The 21,653-nt window shown below is 38.5% G+C and overlaps 1 protein-coding gene across 1 annotated transcript in view; it reads left to right on the top strand.

Annotated features, from left to right (window-relative positions):
- LOC129434147 (anoctamin-9) overlaps positions 1 to 21,653 on the top strand; it is a 32,991-nt gene that overhangs the window by 5,828 nt on the left and 5,510 nt on the right. Inside the window, exons 7-21 of the mRNA XM_055193021.2 lie at positions 122 to 201; positions 1,266 to 1,400; positions 5,110 to 5,203; positions 6,037 to 6,097; positions 6,180 to 6,262; positions 6,900 to 7,004; positions 7,094 to 7,261; positions 9,599 to 9,635; positions 9,717 to 9,828; positions 11,445 to 11,502; positions 11,604 to 11,701; positions 13,123 to 13,319; positions 17,473 to 17,625; positions 17,716 to 17,863; positions 17,946 to 18,068. Of these exons, the coding sequence (XP_055048996.2) occupies positions 122 to 201; positions 1,266 to 1,400; positions 5,110 to 5,203; positions 6,037 to 6,097; positions 6,180 to 6,262; positions 6,900 to 7,004; positions 7,094 to 7,261; positions 9,599 to 9,635; positions 9,717 to 9,828; positions 11,445 to 11,502; positions 11,604 to 11,701; positions 13,123 to 13,319; positions 17,473 to 17,625; positions 17,716 to 17,863; positions 17,946 to 18,068 (1,652 nt within the window). The remainder of the gene's footprint in view (positions 1 to 121; positions 202 to 1,265; positions 1,401 to 5,109; positions 5,204 to 6,036; positions 6,098 to 6,179; positions 6,263 to 6,899; positions 7,005 to 7,093; positions 7,262 to 9,598; positions 9,636 to 9,716; positions 9,829 to 11,444; positions 11,503 to 11,603; positions 11,702 to 13,122; positions 13,320 to 17,472; positions 17,626 to 17,715; positions 17,864 to 17,945; positions 18,069 to 21,653) is intronic.

The raw sequence follows: 21,653 nt of genomic DNA, 5'->3' as shown, positions 1-21,653 counted from the left end.
GGTATTGTTTTACACTAATGTAAGGTAATTTATCACATATATGTTCATGCTTTTTTGTGTTACACACTACAATCTCTTATAATAATCTAAAACCAATATCTTTGTTTACTCTAATTTCTAGAAAAAAGACCAAAGGGAGCTAAAGCAAAGCTGGGCTCGATGGTCCGCTTGTTTTCGGGGACAGCCAATAACCAACGTCAGGTTCTCTTATCAAACTCACTTTAACCCTCTTCTTTATTTAAGACATATTTTCATTAATTTGAAAATGTGAAGTATGTTCAAAGGATACACACATGATGATTTGAATTTATAAAATTAACGTTTTGATTACAATACAGACTCTTACACTCTGGGTTAAAAATTACTCATTGCTGTTAGGTTGTTGTTACCCAAACATGGGTTGTACTGTAATAGCTGTAAAATTGTGTCTGTCCAAACATGAGAAGAAACAGGATCTAGACTTTGATCAAACAAAACATGAATATAAATCCAGACATGACCATGAAATCCTTAAGCTTAGCAAAGACAATAACCGTGAACAGGAACAAACACACAGGAACTACATTTATTTAATAACCAAACAAAGGACAATGGAAACATAAGAGCTATATGGAGAGGACACCAATGGGAACATAACAATTAAAACAAGAGACAAACATGGCAGTGAACAATATCAATTGTAATTTTTAACCCAGCCGTATGTTCTGTACAATATTTACCCAGCATGGGTTCAAATTAATAAAAAATAAAGGAATATAATATAAAGGTCTGATTTTTTTTTTTTTTTGCAGTTATTGCTAATGTGCTTGTAATTTTCAATAATACCATTTATCCGATACACTCTAAAAACAAACGGTGCTATATAGCACGAAAAGTGGTTCTTTCCTCGTAATCATAGAAGAACCACTCTAAGTGCCACATAGCACCAATGAAGCACCATGTGTAGCACCCGTATAGAACCATATAGTGCCATGTAGAACCATATGGTGCCATACGGCCCCCGTATGGTTCTACACAGGTGCTTCACCGGTGCCATAAAGCAGTAAAAATAGTTCTTCTATGATTACGAGCAAAGAACCACTTTTCGTGCTATATAGCACCGTTTGTTTTTAGAGTGTATAATTCATCCTATATTTTTAATTCCTTATAAATTTGCCTGTACTGTTCTGTATTTACTGTAAATTTGCTGTGCTACAATGCAAAATATAAAGATTGACTATAGAAATAATTTGGAATTAGAATGAATTCATTGGATTTGTTTCTAGGAACTATCTAGGTGAGAAGGTGGCACTCTACTTCCTGTGGCTGGGTTGGTACACATTCCTGTTGATTCCTGCTTCTGTGATTGGTCTCATAGTTTTCTTATATGGCCTGGCCTTCTTCAGCACAAGTCCTCTTATGTGAGTAACCAAGTGGTTGTTCAACATTTTAAACCTAGGAAAAAAGGCTACTAACCAACAGCACTTTTTATATAATTTAATGTTTTGTTTAATTCAAATTTTAAGTTTTATAATGTTTATTTCATACATTTTCTTTGGGGACCGATTATGCCTTTCCTGATTTTCTTTCCTCTATGTAAGTGTGTGTTTGTACATGTAAACGATTTGTAGAGTTACAAATCCGAAGTCTATACTACTAACATGTTGATATGGGCATGTAACACATTTGCATAATGCCTGCCCGCTGGCTAAATGTTGATGGAGTATTTATGATGTAGTCAATTTTACTGCTTATACCACAGTTAACACACCATAAGACTTGTTTATATGTTTTAAGACATTTGACAGGTTTTGTCCTTAAAAAGTAGGGCTATTTTCTTACGCATCTTATCTAAACTAGGGGCATAAATATATGATATATGATATCTTGATGCATCGGAATGCAGGCATCCTTATTTTTTAGTATTACTAAAAATAAAATTAAAATTAAAACATTACAGTTAGGCTAAGTTTGTCCCCCTAATTTAACTGTTGTGGTTCTTTGTCTTCATTTTATCAAAGCCCTGCATTAAAAGTCTGCTTCAGAGGTGCACGCGTTATTGATATGGCGCGTATTGCTTTGAGATGCATTGTGTGTTATAATAAAAGGTGTCGATTAAGCCCTTTACATCCTAAATATCTTTCAACAGCGGTTCAAGTTCAAAAATATAAGATGAGCTTCAGTCTCCGGTGGGAAAAGAGAGAGCGGGAGAGGGAGGGAGGGAAAGAGACTGTAGCACTACTTACCAGTGCTCATTGTTTTTTATGTAAAGTGTTTGCACTTGTGTTTGCAGTAATTGGAACAATGGGAACAAGTTGGCCTATCAGTATTTATGTATAATTTGATCTAGTTTTATATTATCAGGAATGAAGCAAAAGGAAAATGTAACAAGCAGTCTGTAACAAATACTCCAAACGCAGTAAAAACAGGAAGCTGAGGAGACTCAGGTTTAGCCATCTTGGCCATGACTGGAAGTTCAGGTGGTCGAATGGGCTGTGGCAACATCTGGGGGATTTTTAGAGCAGTGTGTGCCCCAAACACAGCACATGGTTGTAGCCACAAGAGTAAGCTCTGTAGACAGGGTATAAAGCTCAGAGACCACTGAAACAGGTACCTCTGGGACCACTGGACTTGGGACCGCTGGAAAGCCAGCCACCTACACAGAAATCGACCAAACTGGAAGCCTAACTCCTTATTCCTTCTGCACCCAGAAAAAAATTGGTTTATGGGAGCCTTCTTTTCTGCCTCGCTCATGGTGAATAAGGACACAACCAATAGCAGATCAAAACTCCTTGAACTGGCCTAGCAACCCTCAAGGACCATAGCAAATTATGTGTAGCAAAAAAAGTCTATGGTCTTGTACACACTGCAAACTTTCGGGAGTGACAACCGCATTAAAATGTGGGAGTGAATCCCCTAAATGTTCGTTTCATCTCTGTACGGAACAAGACTCACTCCCAAAAATGTGATGATTTACACAGAAATAACCATAGCAACGTTCTGCCGTCTCGCGTGCTTATCACTCACAGCTTTGATCAAAATAATAACAGTATTGTGTTTTGCAATAAACCTCCGTCTTGGTGTTGCGTATTTTACACTTTTGCGAGGCTGCTTCACAGCGCGGAGCGCGCGGTCTTGCAGGGTTGCCAGGTCCTTGTCTTTTTTGTACGTAAATACCGTTTTGGCGCTTAACCGTGTATGGCTTTTGGCTCATGAAGCGATCAAGTTTTTGGTGTTAATAAAGTGTGAAGGTGCCGGTCCCAATATTTTGATCTTTGAGGTAAAGCATTTAGAATTATTACGGTTTATTATTGGATTTTTCTTGTTCGCTGTTTTTATTCGTGCAAGATCTGGCAACACTAGTCAGCAAACGCTTGTGCCTCTGTCATTTTCTGAACCGTGCATACAGAAGACTTTTTCCTCTTCTAAGCATTTATTTTATCAGAAGAGAGACCTGTCCTGTTTATGATGAACGTTTAAGCACTTGATTAACTACTAGTTGTTCAATTCGGTTATGTACACACTGTACAGAGTTTTTGTAAATTCGGTTGTCACTACCTGCATTTTGCGGGAGTTAATTCGGTTGTTGAATGCGGTTGTGAGTCCCGTAAATTACTGAACTGTGTGTGTAAAGAACAGGATTAGGCATTAAAAGGTGAAGTGACAACCGAATTAATATGCAGTGTGTACGGGACCTATGTGAGCAATGTCCGGAAAATCAGTGTGTTAATTTATGTCCAAAAAGTCTCTTATGTGGTCCTTGAAGCAGGCTTACCCTGGCACGCATGATGCTGAGAGTAACTGCTGGATCCATGTTGTGGTCAGTCGTTCTGTAATGTGTTGGAAGACAAAATGTGTTCCTTGTTGCAAATTATTCAAACATTTAAGAGAAGCTGGATTTTCTATTAAACCTCACATAATTCTACGTCTTTAATATTACAGTTTTTCTCAGTTGCTTAAACACATTTCTTGAAACTATGCACCATATTCTCAAAACAGTAAACACAATATCATAACACCTCACACTACTCCAAACATCATATTTTCAGGTCAAAATTAAGCTCTACACTCAAAACCATTCACTGAAAAAACAACATTTTCCCTCAGACATCACATACAAGCTTTCAAAAACACACACACTACAACATAGTATTACATACTGGTGCAATAAATTCAAAACAATATATCCAAAACCAATTATGTTGCTTGTGGTTCTCCCCTCAAAAACCTTTTCACATGACCAAAAAAGACACAATCAATGTATCCATTAGCACATTTTGTGGCTCGAATTTCATCTGAGACTGTTTGTCACCTTGCTCTTCGTCTCCCTCCTCCCATTTCACCACATCCTCCTCCTTCACCAAGTCCTCCTCCTCTTCCTCCTCCTTCACCATGTCCTCTTCCTCCTCTTTCGCCACATAATCCTCCTCTTCCTCCTCCTTCACCATGTCCTCCTCCTCTTCCTCCTTCTTCACCATGTCCTCCTCCTCTTCCTCCTTCTTCACCACATCCTCCTTCTTTCCCTCCTCCTCTGCCTCCTCCTCTCCCTCCTCCTCCTCCTCGACCTATTCCTTAATTTCTCTGTGGATCCATTCTTCCAAAGCTCAGTGAACTGATTCAGACCCTTTTATCTATCTATTGAAGGATCGGATTGATGTGTGTTGAATTTTGACTCTTAGTCTTTCCACCTTGGTAATTGTTTGCTAATTGAGCCTAGGTTGTGCTGACTTGAGTGAACAGTATTGAATGCTAGTGCTTTCCATATGACAAGATGGTGTAAACACTGAGAAATGTAGGGATTTGTGTGTATAGAGTTTTGAAGTAACAGTTCACCAAATCTGACTCATGTGTTAAAGCATGGGAGTAGTGTTTATTGTTCAGCAAAATGATTGTGCTTCTTGAAAATGGCGTTATGGTTTTGAAATTTTAGTTCAAAAGCCTGGTTATATTGTTTTAGCAATCGAGAAAAACTGTAACATTAAAACCTTTCAGTTTTGTTTACTTAATATTATCGTGCTGTGTTGGGTTCCCAATTGCAATGTTCAATGCAAAATCTGTGTTTTTAAGCTAAATCAGTTAAGAACCACTGTTGTAAATTATTGTGTTAATTGTGTGTTTATTTCGACACAGACAGGAGGTGTGCCATTCGGACACAATCATGTGCCCTCTCTGTGATAAAACATGCAATGTGTGGAAGCTTTCTGACACCTGCATGTATGCAAAGGTACAGTTCTCATTTCTTCAGTTAACTGTACACTGAGAAATCAGCCGTTTCAATCAATTGCTGCATTACTCATATATTCACACAGATGCAATTGTTAAATTGTTAAAAATTAATTAATCAATTTAAATGTATTTTTATAGTGCTTTTCACAATTCTGTAAAACATTAGGTGCAGAGTTGTACATGCATCTATATATCAAACAAGCATGTGTTATATTTTTTAATAACATATATGTTAAAAGAACTAACTGTAAAAGGTTGTAATTGGAAAGGTTGATAAGATTGTGATTAAAACGTTAATTTAACAGTACAATTAAAGAGATACTTCAGCGAATAATGAAAATAACCCCATGATTTACTCACCTTCAAGTTATCCTCGAAAACTAGTTATTACAGTTTATAAAGTTTTAAAAATGGATATTTTTCTTAAAAAATTATATTTACCCAATTACTCTCAAAAGGCCTTTATTAACCCTCCATATGTATTATGTCTGTGAAAGATGGGTGCACTTTTTTGGGCTTTAAAAGTCAGAAGTTGTTCCCTTGTCCCTGTTTACTACCATTACAAGAAGAGTCAGGATATTTTCCATACGTCACTCGCCTATGACATGTCACGTGACCATTGGGCTGATTTTAAATATTTGCTTCAGATGCTATCGCGCAGAATGACACAGCGTGAGTTACCTCATGGGTAAATGTACTGTGAACTGAAGCATCGGTAAATGTACTATTGATATAAGAGTGTATTATGGATAAATAGCTGACACTGAGTAATGTAAAAGGGCTTAAATTTGTTGCCATATTAACACTTTGTCTCTTGGGCCTCATGTGCAGGTGAACCTTCTCTTTGATAATGAGGGGACAGTGGCGTTCGCCATGTTTATGGCAGTGTGGGGTAAGTTTAACAGCTCTAAACCTTATTTAAGTTATTTAAGGCAATGCAATTGCAAATGTTTATGTTTTCTTGTTAAACCTAGCCACTGTGTTTCTGGAGTTCTGGAAACATCACCGGTCCTCTTATGTGTCTGCGTGGAGAGTCTTTGACTGGTGTGAAGAGGAGGTAGAGCTGTTTGGACATAATTGTAGAGACTGATGAGTTCTAATACAAGGGGGCAGTTTCCCAGACAGGGTTTAATCCAGGGATTAATCCAGGACTAGGCTTTAATAGTAGTTTTTACAAACATACCTTAAAAAAGCTGTACTGATGTGCATTTTGAGACAAAACAATGGCGTTTGCTCACACTGCGTCCCGTGCATTCACAAATCCATCAGCGCTTGAGCTCTCTATGGTAAATAACTCCTACTGTACGTTGCGTTGGGTGCAGGGAGTGCTCATGGGAGTTGTAGTTTAGTTTCACATTGTATATCATTTCGCATAACTTTTAAGCGTTTCAGCATTAGAACTTTTTCGTGATGGCATAATACGTGCTCTTTAAAATTAAGCCAGCTCAAACATGCATTTTAGTCTGGTAATTTAAGCCATGTTTGGGAAACCGCCCTTTTGGACACAAACTTTGATATTTCTCATATTTATCTGTTTTAAATTAGCCTACTACTTCTCTTTTACCATTGTAGAAACTAGGGCCAATAAGTAGTACAATGAATTTTGACAGGAAATTTTGTTTATTACAGGCAATACATGGTAATACATCTTCAGAAAATGTAAAACTAGCTGTGCATGTCCTTGTATTGTGCAGGAGGAGTTGATACTGGAGATCGTGAATAATGAACACTGTCAACCCAAGATTCAGAGACATTATTATCTACGCTCTGCTATAGTTTTGGTTTTAGTCACACTTATGGTAAGACGCTTATAAAAAGAAAGGGGCACACAAATAAATAAATACTTTCCTGAGAAAATCTAATAGTCGTTTGTGTCTTGTGTTATCAGTTGTTGGTGATCATTGGTTTAACTCATGCCCTGGTGGTGTTCAGAGTTATAGCAACAGTACTGTTGGCTGATCACAGTTCCTGGAAGGTCATTAGTGAGAACTCACAGACAGTTGCCCTGATGCTCGGAGCTGTGCTTCACTTTCTCACCATAACTGTCATGACTCGGGTAAACCTCTCTAGAACATACTCTTATGGCAGTACTTACCTATTCTCTTCATTTGTATGAATTTCTACCTGTAACGTCTTTGTATGTTTTACTTTGATCTGCTTTCATCCGAGTGATGTTGGGATAAGGGTGGGGTTAAGCCTCTTTTCCATTTTGTTACCTTACATAGGCTTGGTTTGCTTTTCCATTGAGTTGAGTACTGCTTCGGAGTGGGTGAGATTATAGGCATGTTGTTATATTTGCGCTGCCTATTCCTATGACATCAAACAAAATGTGGGAGCAACATCGATGGAATGCAGTGTTTCCCATGCATTCATTTATTTGTGTCATTTATTTATTTATCACCACGAATAGATTTTTGAACATCGCGTTTGTCACTACCTCTGTCTCACAGGACAGTTTCTCTACACACACCCATGGCGTCAATCATCACGCTCCGCTGAGCCTTATTTTAGATGCAAAAATGCCGTGCAGTGATGATTCTCCCAGACCAATCAGTGATCTACAGTGTTTTCACACCACATTTTAGTATCAGCTCAGCTCGCTAGGTTGACCATGCGTCAATATGTTGACGCGGAGGGTATACCTTTCGCGTCATTTTTTTACGAACTGGGGACTTCAATACTATTACGTCCGTTGCATTCTCTTTTCCTATTTTCAAACCATTTTCGCGTCGGTTTAGGGTTAGATTACGCAAAATTAAACAGTGTACGCGAAATTAAACAGTTGTCACCTGGCGTTGGGGTTAGAGTTAGGTACGCGAAATTAAACAGTTGTCACCTGGCATTGGGGTTAGAGTTAGGTTTGGGTAGGGATGTCATTATGTAAATCTATCCCTAAACCGACGCGAAAATGGCAAGAAAATAGGAAAAGAGAATGCAACGGACGCAACAGCACTGAAGTCCCCAGCTCGTCAAAAAATGACGCGAAAGGTACACCCTCCGCGTCAACATATTGACGCATGGTCAAGTGTCGTCAAATATTGACGCCATGGGTGTGAGACTGGGTTGTGCAATGGAAAAGCACCATTAGTGTTTGAGTTTCATTCTTGCTTTTTTCCTGATAATTGTATGTTTTTTGTATGATTCATTGTGCAAATTCATATGAAATCACTGCCATAAAATAAAATAGGTATGCTTTCTGATGAGGTCAGGGTTGGTATAGATTTATGTACACTCAATGTAATTCAAAAAGTTCCGTTAAATGAAATCTAACACCAGTTTTTTATACACTATTTTAATTTTACATAAGCATTGTTTTTATTTATGTAATTTTTTAAGGGAGTGGTGAATTAAGAATTCATTTTAACTTGAGCTTTTATTATATATGAGGTTATTGTACTTAAAGGCAGGTTATTTGATTTTGAAAAATGCTAACTTTAGCCTACTAGCACTGAAATCACGATCACACCCTCCAATCAAAGCATCAATCAAAATTATAAATGTTAATTCGTGTTTTCGCTCTTTGCTGAGACGCTTTTTGTCGTTGTTGTTTCAAAAAAGGACATGAACGCTCGGATGACGTACAATGTCTGCGTGAACAGGGTGGGCAGTGGCATGCAAAACACGTTTGCATAAATTGCAAGCGTCCAATTATTACATTCGGTCCTAGTTTTGTTTTTATCCGATGATTTGTTGAAAATTTTTTGGTTTACACCTTTTAAAGATGACATATATTTATACAAATACATTTAAACACTTTAACATAGTGATTGCTATCAGGATGTGAGGAGACTTTCAATCAGCATAACTAAAAGTGTTTCTGGATCAAATCAGATACCCTGCCTTTAAACAAACATCCTGTAATTTTCAGAACTGAAAACGTCCTTGTCACTGAAATATCAACAGTTTTTGACACCAAATAGTTGATCATTTAAACACCGCCTCCACAGTAGTATATCAATGTCTAGCTTGGTAACCCCACACACTGTTTTGCGCATGACATACAAGCTCCCTACTGAAAAATCCAACAAAGACCAGCATAAGCTGGTAGCTGGTTTTAGCTGGTTTAAGGTGGCAGTAGCTGGTCTAAGCTGGTCCTCCCAGCTTGGCAAAGCTGGTGAATTAGCTGGTCTTCCAGCTAAGTCCAGCTAGACCAGCTTAAAAAGTGACCAAAACACAGCTAGACCAGCTTGCTACACCAGCAATACCAGCAAAAACCAAGCTGGGAGACTAGATAAAACCAGCTTATGCTGGTCTTTGCTGGATTGTTCAGTAGGGCTATCAGACAACAGTATAAAACAATAAAAACACCGGATTCCCTGAACCTTTATGGTAATATTAGAGGTCTGTCTTGATAAAATTAATTTAAATGAATGTGTTCTTATCTTTTCTGCAGGTGAATTGTAAAATAGCCATGAAGCTGACTGAAATAGGTTAGTGAAAAAGATTTACTGTAAAGTACACTTGTTTGTTATGTGCAACACTTCTAAAGACTGTTATGTTTTTGCTGATAGAGAATAAGCACTCTCAAGCCTCCCATGAAAGGGGCTTCACTGTGAAGATGTTCATATTCCAGTTCTTCACTCTCTTCTCGTCTCTCATTTACACAGCGTTCTTTCTGGGAAGGTAACAAACTGAATGACGTACTTTGTGGCTATTCCATACTGTAATATTTAAATAGAAGAGTGGTGCAGGGCTGTCACTTGTGGCTCAACAAATAACAAATAACAGTTTTTGAATCACAAATCATTTTTCGCATTAGCAAAAAAGTGGTGGGGCAAATAAAATATAGGGAAAAAACGAATTACTAACTACAAGCATGTAAAAAAGAACAAAGTTACAAATATAGTAAGTTCTATGTAACAATAGTATTTAGGTACAGAAATGAAATAATTAAATTAATAAAAAATTTAATTAATGTGAAATTAAATATCCTTAATCTTTTTGAAGCCAAAGAAGTGATTTTCTCTGTTGTTTGTTTAACATTAATGACACAAACATAGCAGATTTACTTGTTTATCAGGCTAGAGCCACTTTAAGACCGAATAAGCACTGATCCAATATACTGACACACATCTGATTTCTTTATTAACTGTTTACATTCGCTTATGTGTTTATGTATCTATCCCTTCTGTTATGTTGTATGTCTTGATGTTTATATACTTATTTAAAGACGGGGTCCATAATCTCTGTTGACATTTGAAATCACCTAAACAAACACGCCCCTACTACCCCAATAGAATCTGGACCTTCTTTTGATAGACCCGCCTCCACACATACGCATCCCAGGCAATGATGTTGGTTAGTAGACACGCCCCTTACTGCTGATTGGCTACAAGTGTGTTTTGGTAATCGGCCCGACTCCCTTTTCCAAAGTGTTTTTAAAAAAAACCGCCTTTAAGACATAACTGACATTTTTATGAGAATACTTGCCAAGACTGGTATTTCTAGATCATTTTGTTGGTATATGTTCCTGTAGCTCAACTGGCGAGCATTGTGTTAGTAGTCCAAAGGTCATGGGTTTAATTTCAAAGAATATGCTGATAAAATGCATGTGACATGTAGGGGTGGTTTACCAGACAGGGATTAGCTTAAGCCAGGACTATGCCTTAGTTTAATTGTGTGCATTTTGAGGCAAAACAAAGGGCACTGGTGTATTTTAAAGGGATAGTTCACTTTAAAATGAATATTCTGTCATCGTTTACTCATCCTCATGTTGTTCTAAACCTGTATGAATTTCTTTTTTCTGATGAACACAAAAGAAGATATTTTGATAAATGATGGTAAACACACAGTAGATAGTGTCCATTGACTTCCATAGTAGGAAAATATTTTGGAATTATTGTGATAAATTACTAAGAAAATATTTTGATAAATGATGGTAAGCACACAGTTGATGGTAGCCATTAAATTCCATCATATTTTTATTCCTAGAAGTAAGTGGTCACTTACTGCTGTGTGTTTACCATCATTTCTCAAAATATCTTCTTTTGTGTTCATTAGAGAAAAGAAATTCATACAGGTTTAGAATGACATGAGGATGAGTAAATGATGACAGAATTTGCATTTTTGGGTGAACTATCCCTTTGAGATATGTCAGTGCAAATTGTTTTCAGCTCTTTATTTTAGTCTGTGACTAGTCTAATCCCTGTCCGGAAAACCGCCTTGTTATGTGTGAAACAGGCATTAGCCTTTAGTTAAATGTAAATAAAAGTAATACTGAGGCATAATTGTTGTTGTAGGATTAATGGTCACCCTGGAGGATATGTAAGGATATCAGGCAAGTGGAGATTGGAGGAGGTGAGAAAATCGTTTCCTCTTCAGGCTGCTGTAAATAAACATACTATTACATTCTATGTTTCGCTGACGTTTTAAATAAATATCACCCCTTTTTAATTTAGTGTCATCCAAGTGGCTGTCTGACAGATTTGTTTATTCAAATGTCTATTATCATGGTGCTTAAGCAGACCTTCAACAACATCTTTGAATATTCTGGCCCGTAAGTGGATATTTCATTTTCATCATTTGTAAAAGTGCTCTTAGTCATTTAACATTAAGATTGTGCTTCAAGAACTAGCTTCATATTTTACAAGATACTGAATGGCTTGTTTTCCTTACATAATTTGATTTTCCTTGTGGGCCAGATTTACTGCACAACCCATCATTTTGGTGTTAAATATTTCCACAAGTAAGAGTTTATTTGTAATGACAGAGGAACATATTATTCAAAAATATTATTTGCCAAGCCATGATATTTAAACAGTACAGCACATTAAAGCTAACGTCAGCAGCCATGGCACTGAACGAGCAATCGTTCTTATAATCCAAATTGGCAAACAGTCTAAATTATTATGCAAGTTGACTCGAGAAACAAAAATGCACAACTACGTTATTTATCACTGTAAGTGGACTTTTAAATCTGGAATAATGAGTGAATTAAGAATTTCAATCGGCAAGAGAGGAATAACATGGATGGAACTGTCTTGACAAGAAGGATTTTGCATCACAGTCAGGTACAAGGAAGGGAGAAGGCTATATGGGTAAGACAAAAAGTTAATTTCCGCTACTTGTTTATTGCTTATTAATAACATTTAGCTGAAAAATATTTGGCGATCAGGTCCAGTCGGGTCTGTGTGTGCCCGGACGGGTTCAGGACCAGCTTTTAAATAATGGACGGGTCCACGTCGGTTCCAGGTCCAACTTTCAAAATAATAGACGGCTCCAAGTGTAGCACATTTACGGGTCTCTTCGGGTTCGGGTGCGAATTTTTGGACTCTTCTAGTCCGTGGTGCTGAACTCAGGCATTAGGTATTAGTAGATAATAATAATAATTTTGTTACATTTATATAGCGCTTTTCTCAGTACTCAAAGCGCTTTACATATGAATGGGGGAATCTCCTCAACCACCACCAATGATCATCTAGATCACCTACAGGAGCATCAGCTCTACTTATTTGCGCTGCCTGAATTAATTTGCACTGCTCTTAGGAAATTGTGTTTGTCGTTATGTAAATCAGCTGTTGTTATTTGTTGTTATCGTCTGTGTTTTTTAATTTTTGCATTTTTAGTAAATAATCTGCAGATAGTACCACTCCCATCAACACTTTTTTTGGAATTGCGCTCTCGCTCTAATTTGCCCTATTTAGTAAATCTGGCCCAAAATGTTTTAATTCAGTTGAGCTGAAATCTTACAGGATAAAATAAATATGATATATACATTTGCTGAAATAAATAGAAAACCAAGTACAAGTATTTAGTTTGGTTTACTTTATGTTTAATATATGGCCCATTTAATATGGGGTCAGTAATAATGGGTTTCCTTAATATAAAGTACCAACAGAAAATTGAAAAGGAATTGTTACTCTGTCTTAAACTTTGTTTAACATGTATTTAATGTCTGTTTGCATTTTCTTTCTACAGCTGGTTCAGAGGCTGGTTAAAACGGAAAGAAACTCAGAAGCTGAAGAGACGGTGCATTAAATGCTATAAAAAGGAGTGTATGAATCCAAAAGTAGGATCTGACCTGTGTGACAACTGCAACCTTGAAAACCTTTACAGGAACTACGGACTCAATGAAACGGATTGTTTCAGCCTCTTTTACGAGTTCTTGGAAATGGGTAATAATCACAATTAATTTTTTCCTGTACACTAATAATTAGCACAAAGATAAAAAAAAATCTATCCTTTGAATGCTGGGCATGCATATACAAACATTTTAAACTGATGAAAAGGCTTTAATTATGCCCACACTAATTAAGTAAATTTTCTCTTTAAAAAATCTTTGTTACATTGTTTGTGAAACGTCAAAGTAAATACAAAAATGCTTACTTAATATACCACTGCTTCGTTCTCATTGGTAGTCACTCTCGAAAGTTGCTCATAATTTGCATGACATTTCTCAACGTTGTCACGTGACTGGACACACCCCATCCTGTAGCCAACGTCACTGCTGCTCATGTCGCCCGAAGTCGCCAAGCTTCCATTGAAATTGATGCGATCACGTCACTCTGCTATTGCTAGTCCCTGCTAGTCTGAATGCAGCTTAATAGGTCAAAATAACCTTTTAGCAGTACCACTGTTAGCGATTTTCAGTTTTCTGATTTTGCCGTCCGAGTCCATGACAGCTTTGGTGACTAGAACCATTGGCCATTTGTTTCTTTTTACCTGATTATTTTTCAGAAGGACCAGTTCTCATTTAATATATGGTCTGTTGTCTTTCCAAAATATGCTGGTACAGTATGTTGATACCGATCAGCACCTTCAAAGTGTCCTGGAAGTGCGGACGGGGTACACACCCTTTGGGAGAGGATCATCACTGGGGTATGGAGAAAAGGCGTTGATTCAGGATCACTAGAAATGGATACAAAAGGTCTTGCTTTGACAATAGCACACATTTCAGCTATTAGAGTTGACAGCATTTCGTGAGTCAGATATAAGGAGCTGATTTGAGGAAGCATGGAGTCCAAAATTGATCTTGAAAGTCTGATCATTCTCTCTCATGCTTCTCCCAAGTGAGACGGATGAGATGGGTTAAAGATAAGCATAATCAGCTATTTGCATGCTCCTGTGAAATTAGTACCACAGTTGCATCTTATGATCTTTGGGCATTAAATGGCGAAGAACCAGCGAAGTGCATTAGCTTGAAGTGTCGATATACTATCAGTTTATTATGGCTTGCATAGATAAACGTGAAAATTACTGCCCATCTACATACCAAGGGCCAAAGACGTCTACACCGACGTTAGTAAAGGTTTACTTTACTAACTAATGCGGTCATCCTTCATGCTTTCATGCAATAGTCTTCCATGCTTTCAGACATATCATTTTTCCTGAACCACAGAAAGTGGAGGAAGTTCCTATAGTCCTCTCTGAAATGAAACTGAAACATTTGCTATGTCTGCAGTTATGTCCATTGGCTCTAACTGAATTGTAGTAGGACTCCCAGTAAACTGTTGTTTAGATTATGGCATGTTAGCAGCACATTGTTCAAAGATACACTGTAGAACTGTGCACTGGAGTCAAACACTACCTGAATTTGATAGGAAGTGGGACAGAAAGACTGCCATCTAGAGGGTGTGCAATGAAGTCCATAGCTCGCTTCCCAGATATTTCTGTGACTCTGCTGCATGTGCGCAGAGTGAGAATTTCTGTGCTCTTGAGATGAAAGAGAGTCAAACCTGGCAATTGAACGATTACTTTGATCATCGAGAATAACATAGAGGTTTAGTGATTTGTTAGCTCTGAAGGCTTTACACCGTTTGAAGTGATGGTGTTTTTTGTGAATGGGGCATTGTCCGTTAATATCTGGCTTACTCTTCAGTCAATTGGTAGAGCTGATTGTTTGTGCAATCTTAGTTTTGTTAGTGGAGATTAAGTTTTTCAGTGGTTCGCCTCTTTTCGCAGAAATTTCTGGCTTTACAGGGGTAGTCAAAGATAAGTCAAATGTGAAGACTTGGGTCATTGCGCATGTAGGCTTCCCTGCATACAAACTTGTGAAATGGCACCTGAAACTAAAGCTTGTATTGGGACCCTTGAAACATCATCTCTTTAGAAGGAAGTTTGTTGACAGTAGGTGCCACACCCCATGTTGTGTCCAGGAAAGAGAGCCCTGGTAATTAGCCTTCAAGCTTTGCTGACTCCACCTCCTTGAGCAGATCTTTGAGTTCTCTTAATTTTTGGGGTTCTTTGTTGCTGATTTTATGGAAAGAGCATATTCTCAATTATCTCTGCACTCCCAAATCTTTGCTCCAGACATGACCATGCCATTCTACAGCCAACTGCTGGATCAGCAACATGAACAATGCTCTTTTTTTCTTGTTCTGGAGACTGTTGTCCTAGTGGACCTTGTCAGAAGATCGAAGTACGTGAAAGACCTTCTAGAGCGGCGGTGGGCATGGAGGGCCACTGTCCTGCAGAGTTTATCTTCAACCCTAATCGAACACATCTAAAAAATCTATTCAAAGGCCGCATGGGATTCAGGTGTGTTTGATTGGGGTTGGAACTAAACTTTGCAGGACATGCCCACCCCTGTTCTAGAGCATTAATGATGGATGATTTCCAGTCACGGTCATTTTCTGACCGATCATAACTGACTGAGCCCAGAGTTCACAAGCTCATAACGCACCAGGTATCTTGCTTATACCTGCATGGCCTATAGAGAATGGTTGTTGCATTTTGGTGCTGAGGTAAGAAGTCTGTTTGCTTTCTTTGAAACTGGAATTCGCCCATATGCTTGGTTATGAGAGAACAATGTGTATGGCAATTTAATAGGCTTCTGTTGGGGAAATGATAGCTGTGTACCGGACATTCTAAGCTGGCTTACTGGGTGTGGTTTAGAGTTGACATGCAGCTCAGTCTGTCAAGGTCTTATGTGACTTGTCTCACAGGAGCAGTTGTGGACAGCGCAGGCGGATCATGAACTGTTTCTGGTTGCACTGAGGAGAGGTTTCTGTCTAGCCACTCTGCCATAAAGACCAGACTGGTGGAAAGCTGCAGTGATGGCTGTCCTTCTGTAACTTTGTCCCATCCACAGGATCTCTGGAACTCAATCAGAGTTAGCATTGGGTTCTAGGTCACCTCTATTACTAAGGCCCTGCTGCCCAGATTGCTCAGTTTGGCCAGGCAGCCAGCTCTTGAAAGAATCCTGTTTGTACCAAACTAATTTATAGAATTATGGAGGCCACTGTGTTCTAGGGATTTTTTGTAGCCTTCCTCACAGCCTTTCCTTGCAACAATCCTGTCTCTGGGCTCTGCAGGAAGTTTCTTTGACCTCACAGATTGGTTTTTGCTCTAAAATGCATTGTCAGCTGTGAGTTATTTTATAGAGAGGTCTATGCTTTTCCAAAATAAATTTAATTTACCACAGTTGGACTGGCTGTCAATGGTTTATCAGTCATCAGTTGGACAAATTTGCTGAGCAATTGATCCCAACTATATCATTTATTGAATCTTTATCGTTATAGTTGTGGTGTGAACTTCGTTATTCATTTTAATATAAAACGATTTTAAAACTATATTTTTTATAGTTATTGTCATAATGTGATCGGCACTTTAGACCCCCCCATGTAGAATGTGGCCTTTGGAATATAAATTTCTTTGGTGAGTTTCTGGATTTCCTGTTATATGAAAGCAACAGGGGAAGTAGGGGGAGAGAGGGGCAGATATATGGCCATGGATTTGCAATCTGCATTAAGATGTGATGTTTAAAAATGTGGCTTGTTGGGAAGCCCACAGTATTGTATAGAAAATTCTGGTTCTCAAGAGGAGTATTTTGGAAACCAGTGCAGTTACTGTGAACCCTGTGTGGGACTTGCTGTACCGTAGAGAGCTCTCTTATAGAGAGGGTTCCTCTTTGGTCTCGGCACCCATGCTGTATTTTTAGGGAGAGGTACTCTTTGGTCAGGGTCTGGTATGGGTCTTACACAATTATGGTGTACTTTAATGAGAAAAAAATGAATTTAAACGAATGTAGTATCATGATTCATGCTGCAACATCACAAAACATTGAAAAAAGTGAAGGGGGTCTTTCTTGTTTAATGTTTTTATGTTTTTTAAAAAATGAACAAAAATACTCATGGATATCAAACAATGTCAATGACAACACAGATTTTTTGAGAAACTTTAAATTATAAATAAGAAGAAAAACAATAAAGCAGCCAAAACAATTCCAATGGATTTACACTGGATCTTATTTCTTTACACACAGGCAAGACACTTAAATCTAATTTTGGACTAGATTTTCTAAAAAGTTTCTTCTTTTTATCTCCCTAGTCATACAGTTTAGTTTCACCACTATATTTGTGGCAGCATTTCCTTTGGCTCCATTGTTGGCGCTTCTAAATAACATCATTGAGATTCGACTGGATGCTATTAAGATGGTCAGTCTTGAACGCAGACTAGTGCCAACAAAGGCAAATGATATTGGTAAGGTTGGCACCATGTACTGTATATTTATAGCAAATATTTGATGAAGAGGTCCACTGCCTAACACAGTCATATCTGTACTCATTTCAGGTGTCTGGACAGATGTGCTTGAGGCCATTGGTGTTCTTGCCGTCATTGCCAATGGACTGGTCATTGGTATATCTTCAGATTTTATTCCACGCCTGGTTTACCAGTACTACTACGGGCCTTGTGCAATCAGCAATACTACAGGCATTGAGTAAGTAGTATTTGCTGTTTTTTCCACATCCATAAACAAAAAATTTAACAACAGCAGTGTTTCAATTTTCTTCTTTTCTTAGCTGCATGGTTGGATACATAAACAACACACTGTCCACAGCCAGTATAAAAGATGAGAGGGTCCGTAAAGATTTCTTATTTAATCAGATGATCACTAACAGCGGCAAAAGTGTCACACACTGCAGGTAACTTAATATTTTAGTTTTCTGTTATTATTTTAGGTTTTAAGATGAGATGGTGACTTTCCTAGCATAATGCTGTGGCTTTTTGGAACAAAATAAGGAACAACTGTAAAAAAGACAGCAAAAAAATTGCTGGTAACCCTTTGTGTCAAAATTTTTTTTAGTTACGTCGATAACATCTTTTCCCTCAGATAGGGAACTCAACACTGCGTCATGAAATGACACTATGGGGAATACGAGCAGTGTTTACGCTTCTGAATAATGTGTTGAACTATTGTCTATAGCGCCGGAAGATGACATCACGCATGAAGGCAGAGCCAGAAGGTATAAATATGGAGGTCAAACAAGGCATACTAGCTTCTAATAAAGCAAGCGCTACAGATAATGGTCCTCACTGCAGAACACGATATCCGGGGGGCGATGTTGGATCTAGATCCAACTCCTCCCACTTTATATACTTTGTTCCGCCAAATGAACCAGTATATTTGCGTTATATTTGCGTAAAAACAAGTTCAAAGTCCATACAAGATAAACATTCAATTTATTAATTTCTAAATAACATGCCATATATATGTTAATAATTATCCATATTTAAACTGTATCCATTCTTAGGTATTAAACTGCATGTGGTAAGATTACTCTTAGTACCCGAAATGTTTTACTCCAAATCATTATAGCAAAAACCTTAAATTTCACCTCAAAGGCACTAGCCTGACGTTGTCATACTCAATTCTAGTCAGAATTTGAGTCTGATACCGCTCCATTGAGCTATAATTATGAGGCGTGTCTCAACCAAAAAATGCCTCTGCACTCAATTGGATAGACCTATGACCAATCAGAGCAACGCAGTGTGTGACGTATGTTGAAATTACGTCTGCAGCCTGACCAAACTGCTAGTTATTTCGCTACAATGACACTAACATTGTGATTATACTGAGTTAGCGAATGTACATCAACACCTATTATGTTTACAACATTTCGTTTATATCACAACATGAAGTATTTACTAAGTCATACAGTCAGACTATCTCTTACCTTTTGTAAATTAGTTGAACTTCATCCACGACGATACCCATTACGTTGGCTTGAAAATATTGGAGCCTAGCATGTCCCTCCACTTATTCAGCAGTCACGATTCCGGGCTTCCGAAAAGAAGCTGGCAACGACCGCTAATTTTATCCATCTCGTCGTGCACGCTGATTTGCATCGCCATGATAACGTTAGCCATTTCAGTTGCGACCAACTTTTGCCGAATAGGAAGGACGGCAAAAACATCAACAAATGCCCTGCTCGCGTTTCTCTGTTCCTTTTTTAAAATCAATCCTCTGTCGATATCTCACACATCTGAACTCTACAGCGGCAGCCATTCAACACACGCGCTCTTTGGTGACGTGGTTCATTACGTTACTGTTGATTATCTGTCCATCATCGTATAAAGCCCGCCCTAACAATTTGATTGGTTCGACCAGCATTTGTCCAAGCATAGTAGCTCCTCAACGGAGAAACCCCAGACCGATATTCCCGTTTTCAAAATCTTGTGGGCGGGGGTAAGATCGGCTGGCACCCAGGCTACAAAGGCACTACTTCTAGTGTAGACATAAGTAAAGTTTGTTTTTCTGTCAAAAGAATAACTTCATTTAGTTACGAATGAATGCGGAAATGAAAACGCAACATGTGTATGAAGTGTCTTGTGGTAAAACTGCCGACCAATCAAAATGCAGTGGGACAAGATATCTGGATCCAGCTCTGCCCTTGGATTTGAATCCAACCCCACCCCCCGGATCTTGGCCTATTACACTTCTTAAAACAATGTCATTTTTGTGTATTTGGTGTAATTCAATGTGTCCACATGGTTTATGGATCAAAAAACAAATTTTCTACATACCATACATTATTATACCATACATTGGGCCCTATTTTAACGATCTGAAACGCAAGTCCGAAGCGCAAAGCGCAAGTGACTTTGTGGGCGGATCTTGGGCGCTGTTGCTATTTTCCCAGCGGGAGAAATAAGTCTTGCGTCGGGCGCAAATCAATAAGGGGTTGGTCTGAAGTAGGTTCATTATTCATAGGTGTGGTTTGGGTGTAACGTCAAATAAACCAATCAGAACGCTATCCAACATTCCCTTTAAACGCAAGGGCGCAAGTTCCATGGCGGGTTGCTATTATTATGACGGATTTGACAGGCGCACGCCAGGAGCGGTTCACAGCCGAGGAGACCCACGTTCTTGTAAGAGCAGTCAAAGACAGAAAAGTTGTTTTGTATGAGGATGGGAGAAACCCGCCCAAATCAGCGTAGGTTAAACAGGCGTGAGAGGAAATAGACGCAATTGTCTCATCAGCTGCGCCAAGCACTACAATGATGTCAGGAGACGGGGGGATCCCAAGCTTGCCAGCATAAATCGGGCACGCCGGGCACACAGGAGGACATCGCTGCGTCCACCCTCACCGCTGAAAGGGTTTGGGGGCTTTGAAATCGGACACAAGAAACGCAAGCAAGGTGGTCCAACCCCAAAGTACACTTACAAATCAAGTTCACATACATGAAGGTTTCTTATGAAAACATTTTAATTATTATTTAGATAAAATAAACGTAATACAGCCACACAACAAACTTATGAAAATATTTTAATCGTTATTTGCATGATAATTGTTTAACGCTGCCAAACAAAATAAATAAAAACTATCACCACAATGCTCACCACAATGATTTCCCTTATCTCATGTATTAATATTTTTTATTGTAACAATTTATGATTTAATGATTTCCCTTATCTTATATTTTTTATTGTAACAATTTATGATTTGCAAAAATAACTGTTGCATCTGTGTAGATTAGATAAGCAATGCGCGTTGTGCACGCTATACATTATGGTCAAGCATGCGCCCTTAAAATAGCATAATGAACCACGCGCAACGCGCCACTGACTTTAGACTAGTTTTTTTTTGGTTAGTAGCGCAATTGTTTTTTGAAACTGCAAAATAGCATAAGAGATGGTTTGCGCCGGAGCACGCCTCCTTTTTTGCGCTGAACCGCCCAGGGAGCGCAAGTTCATTCCCTAGTTTGCCGACGTGCGTCTGTGGAGGGAAAAACCCGCTGTGCGCCAGTGCAAAATACGAAATGATACATGCGTCACTGACAAAGTCAATTGCGCTGGGTGCAAGATAGGGCCCATTAAGTACGTTGTGATTGGCCTGAATACCTTTATCTTCAGCTGGAAATGTGACAAAATTAGCTCCCAGTGCAATAATAACAGGAGTTAATATCGTCTTTACTACCTTATCAATACGAGCCGAATCTGATCCAGAAATTGCAGATGACCAAGCTGATTGATCAACTTTGCCAGCGTGGCTTGAGCAGAACGTAACAGATAGGTACGGATACTGTAAGAGCCATATATGGTGTTATTCTTATTTTGTACACTAGGTGGAGTATTGAGATTGGGAAATGTATAAAACAGGTAAAGAGGAAATGCTGCACAGGTGCGGGTAATGAGCATACCAGTTTTGACCGTGAGATTGGAATGGCATTGGAAAGCCATATGTAAGATCTGGATACTTTGTAAACGCTTTTTAATATTTAAACCA

The sequence above is a fragment of the Misgurnus anguillicaudatus genome, chromosome 6 (assembly GCF_027580225.2).
Source record: "Misgurnus anguillicaudatus chromosome 6, ASM2758022v2, whole genome shotgun sequence".
In the NCBI taxonomy this organism is placed as follows: Eukaryota; Metazoa; Chordata; class Actinopteri; order Cypriniformes; family Cobitidae; genus Misgurnus; species Misgurnus anguillicaudatus.
This window is presented reverse-complemented; position numbering and strand designations above follow the sequence as displayed.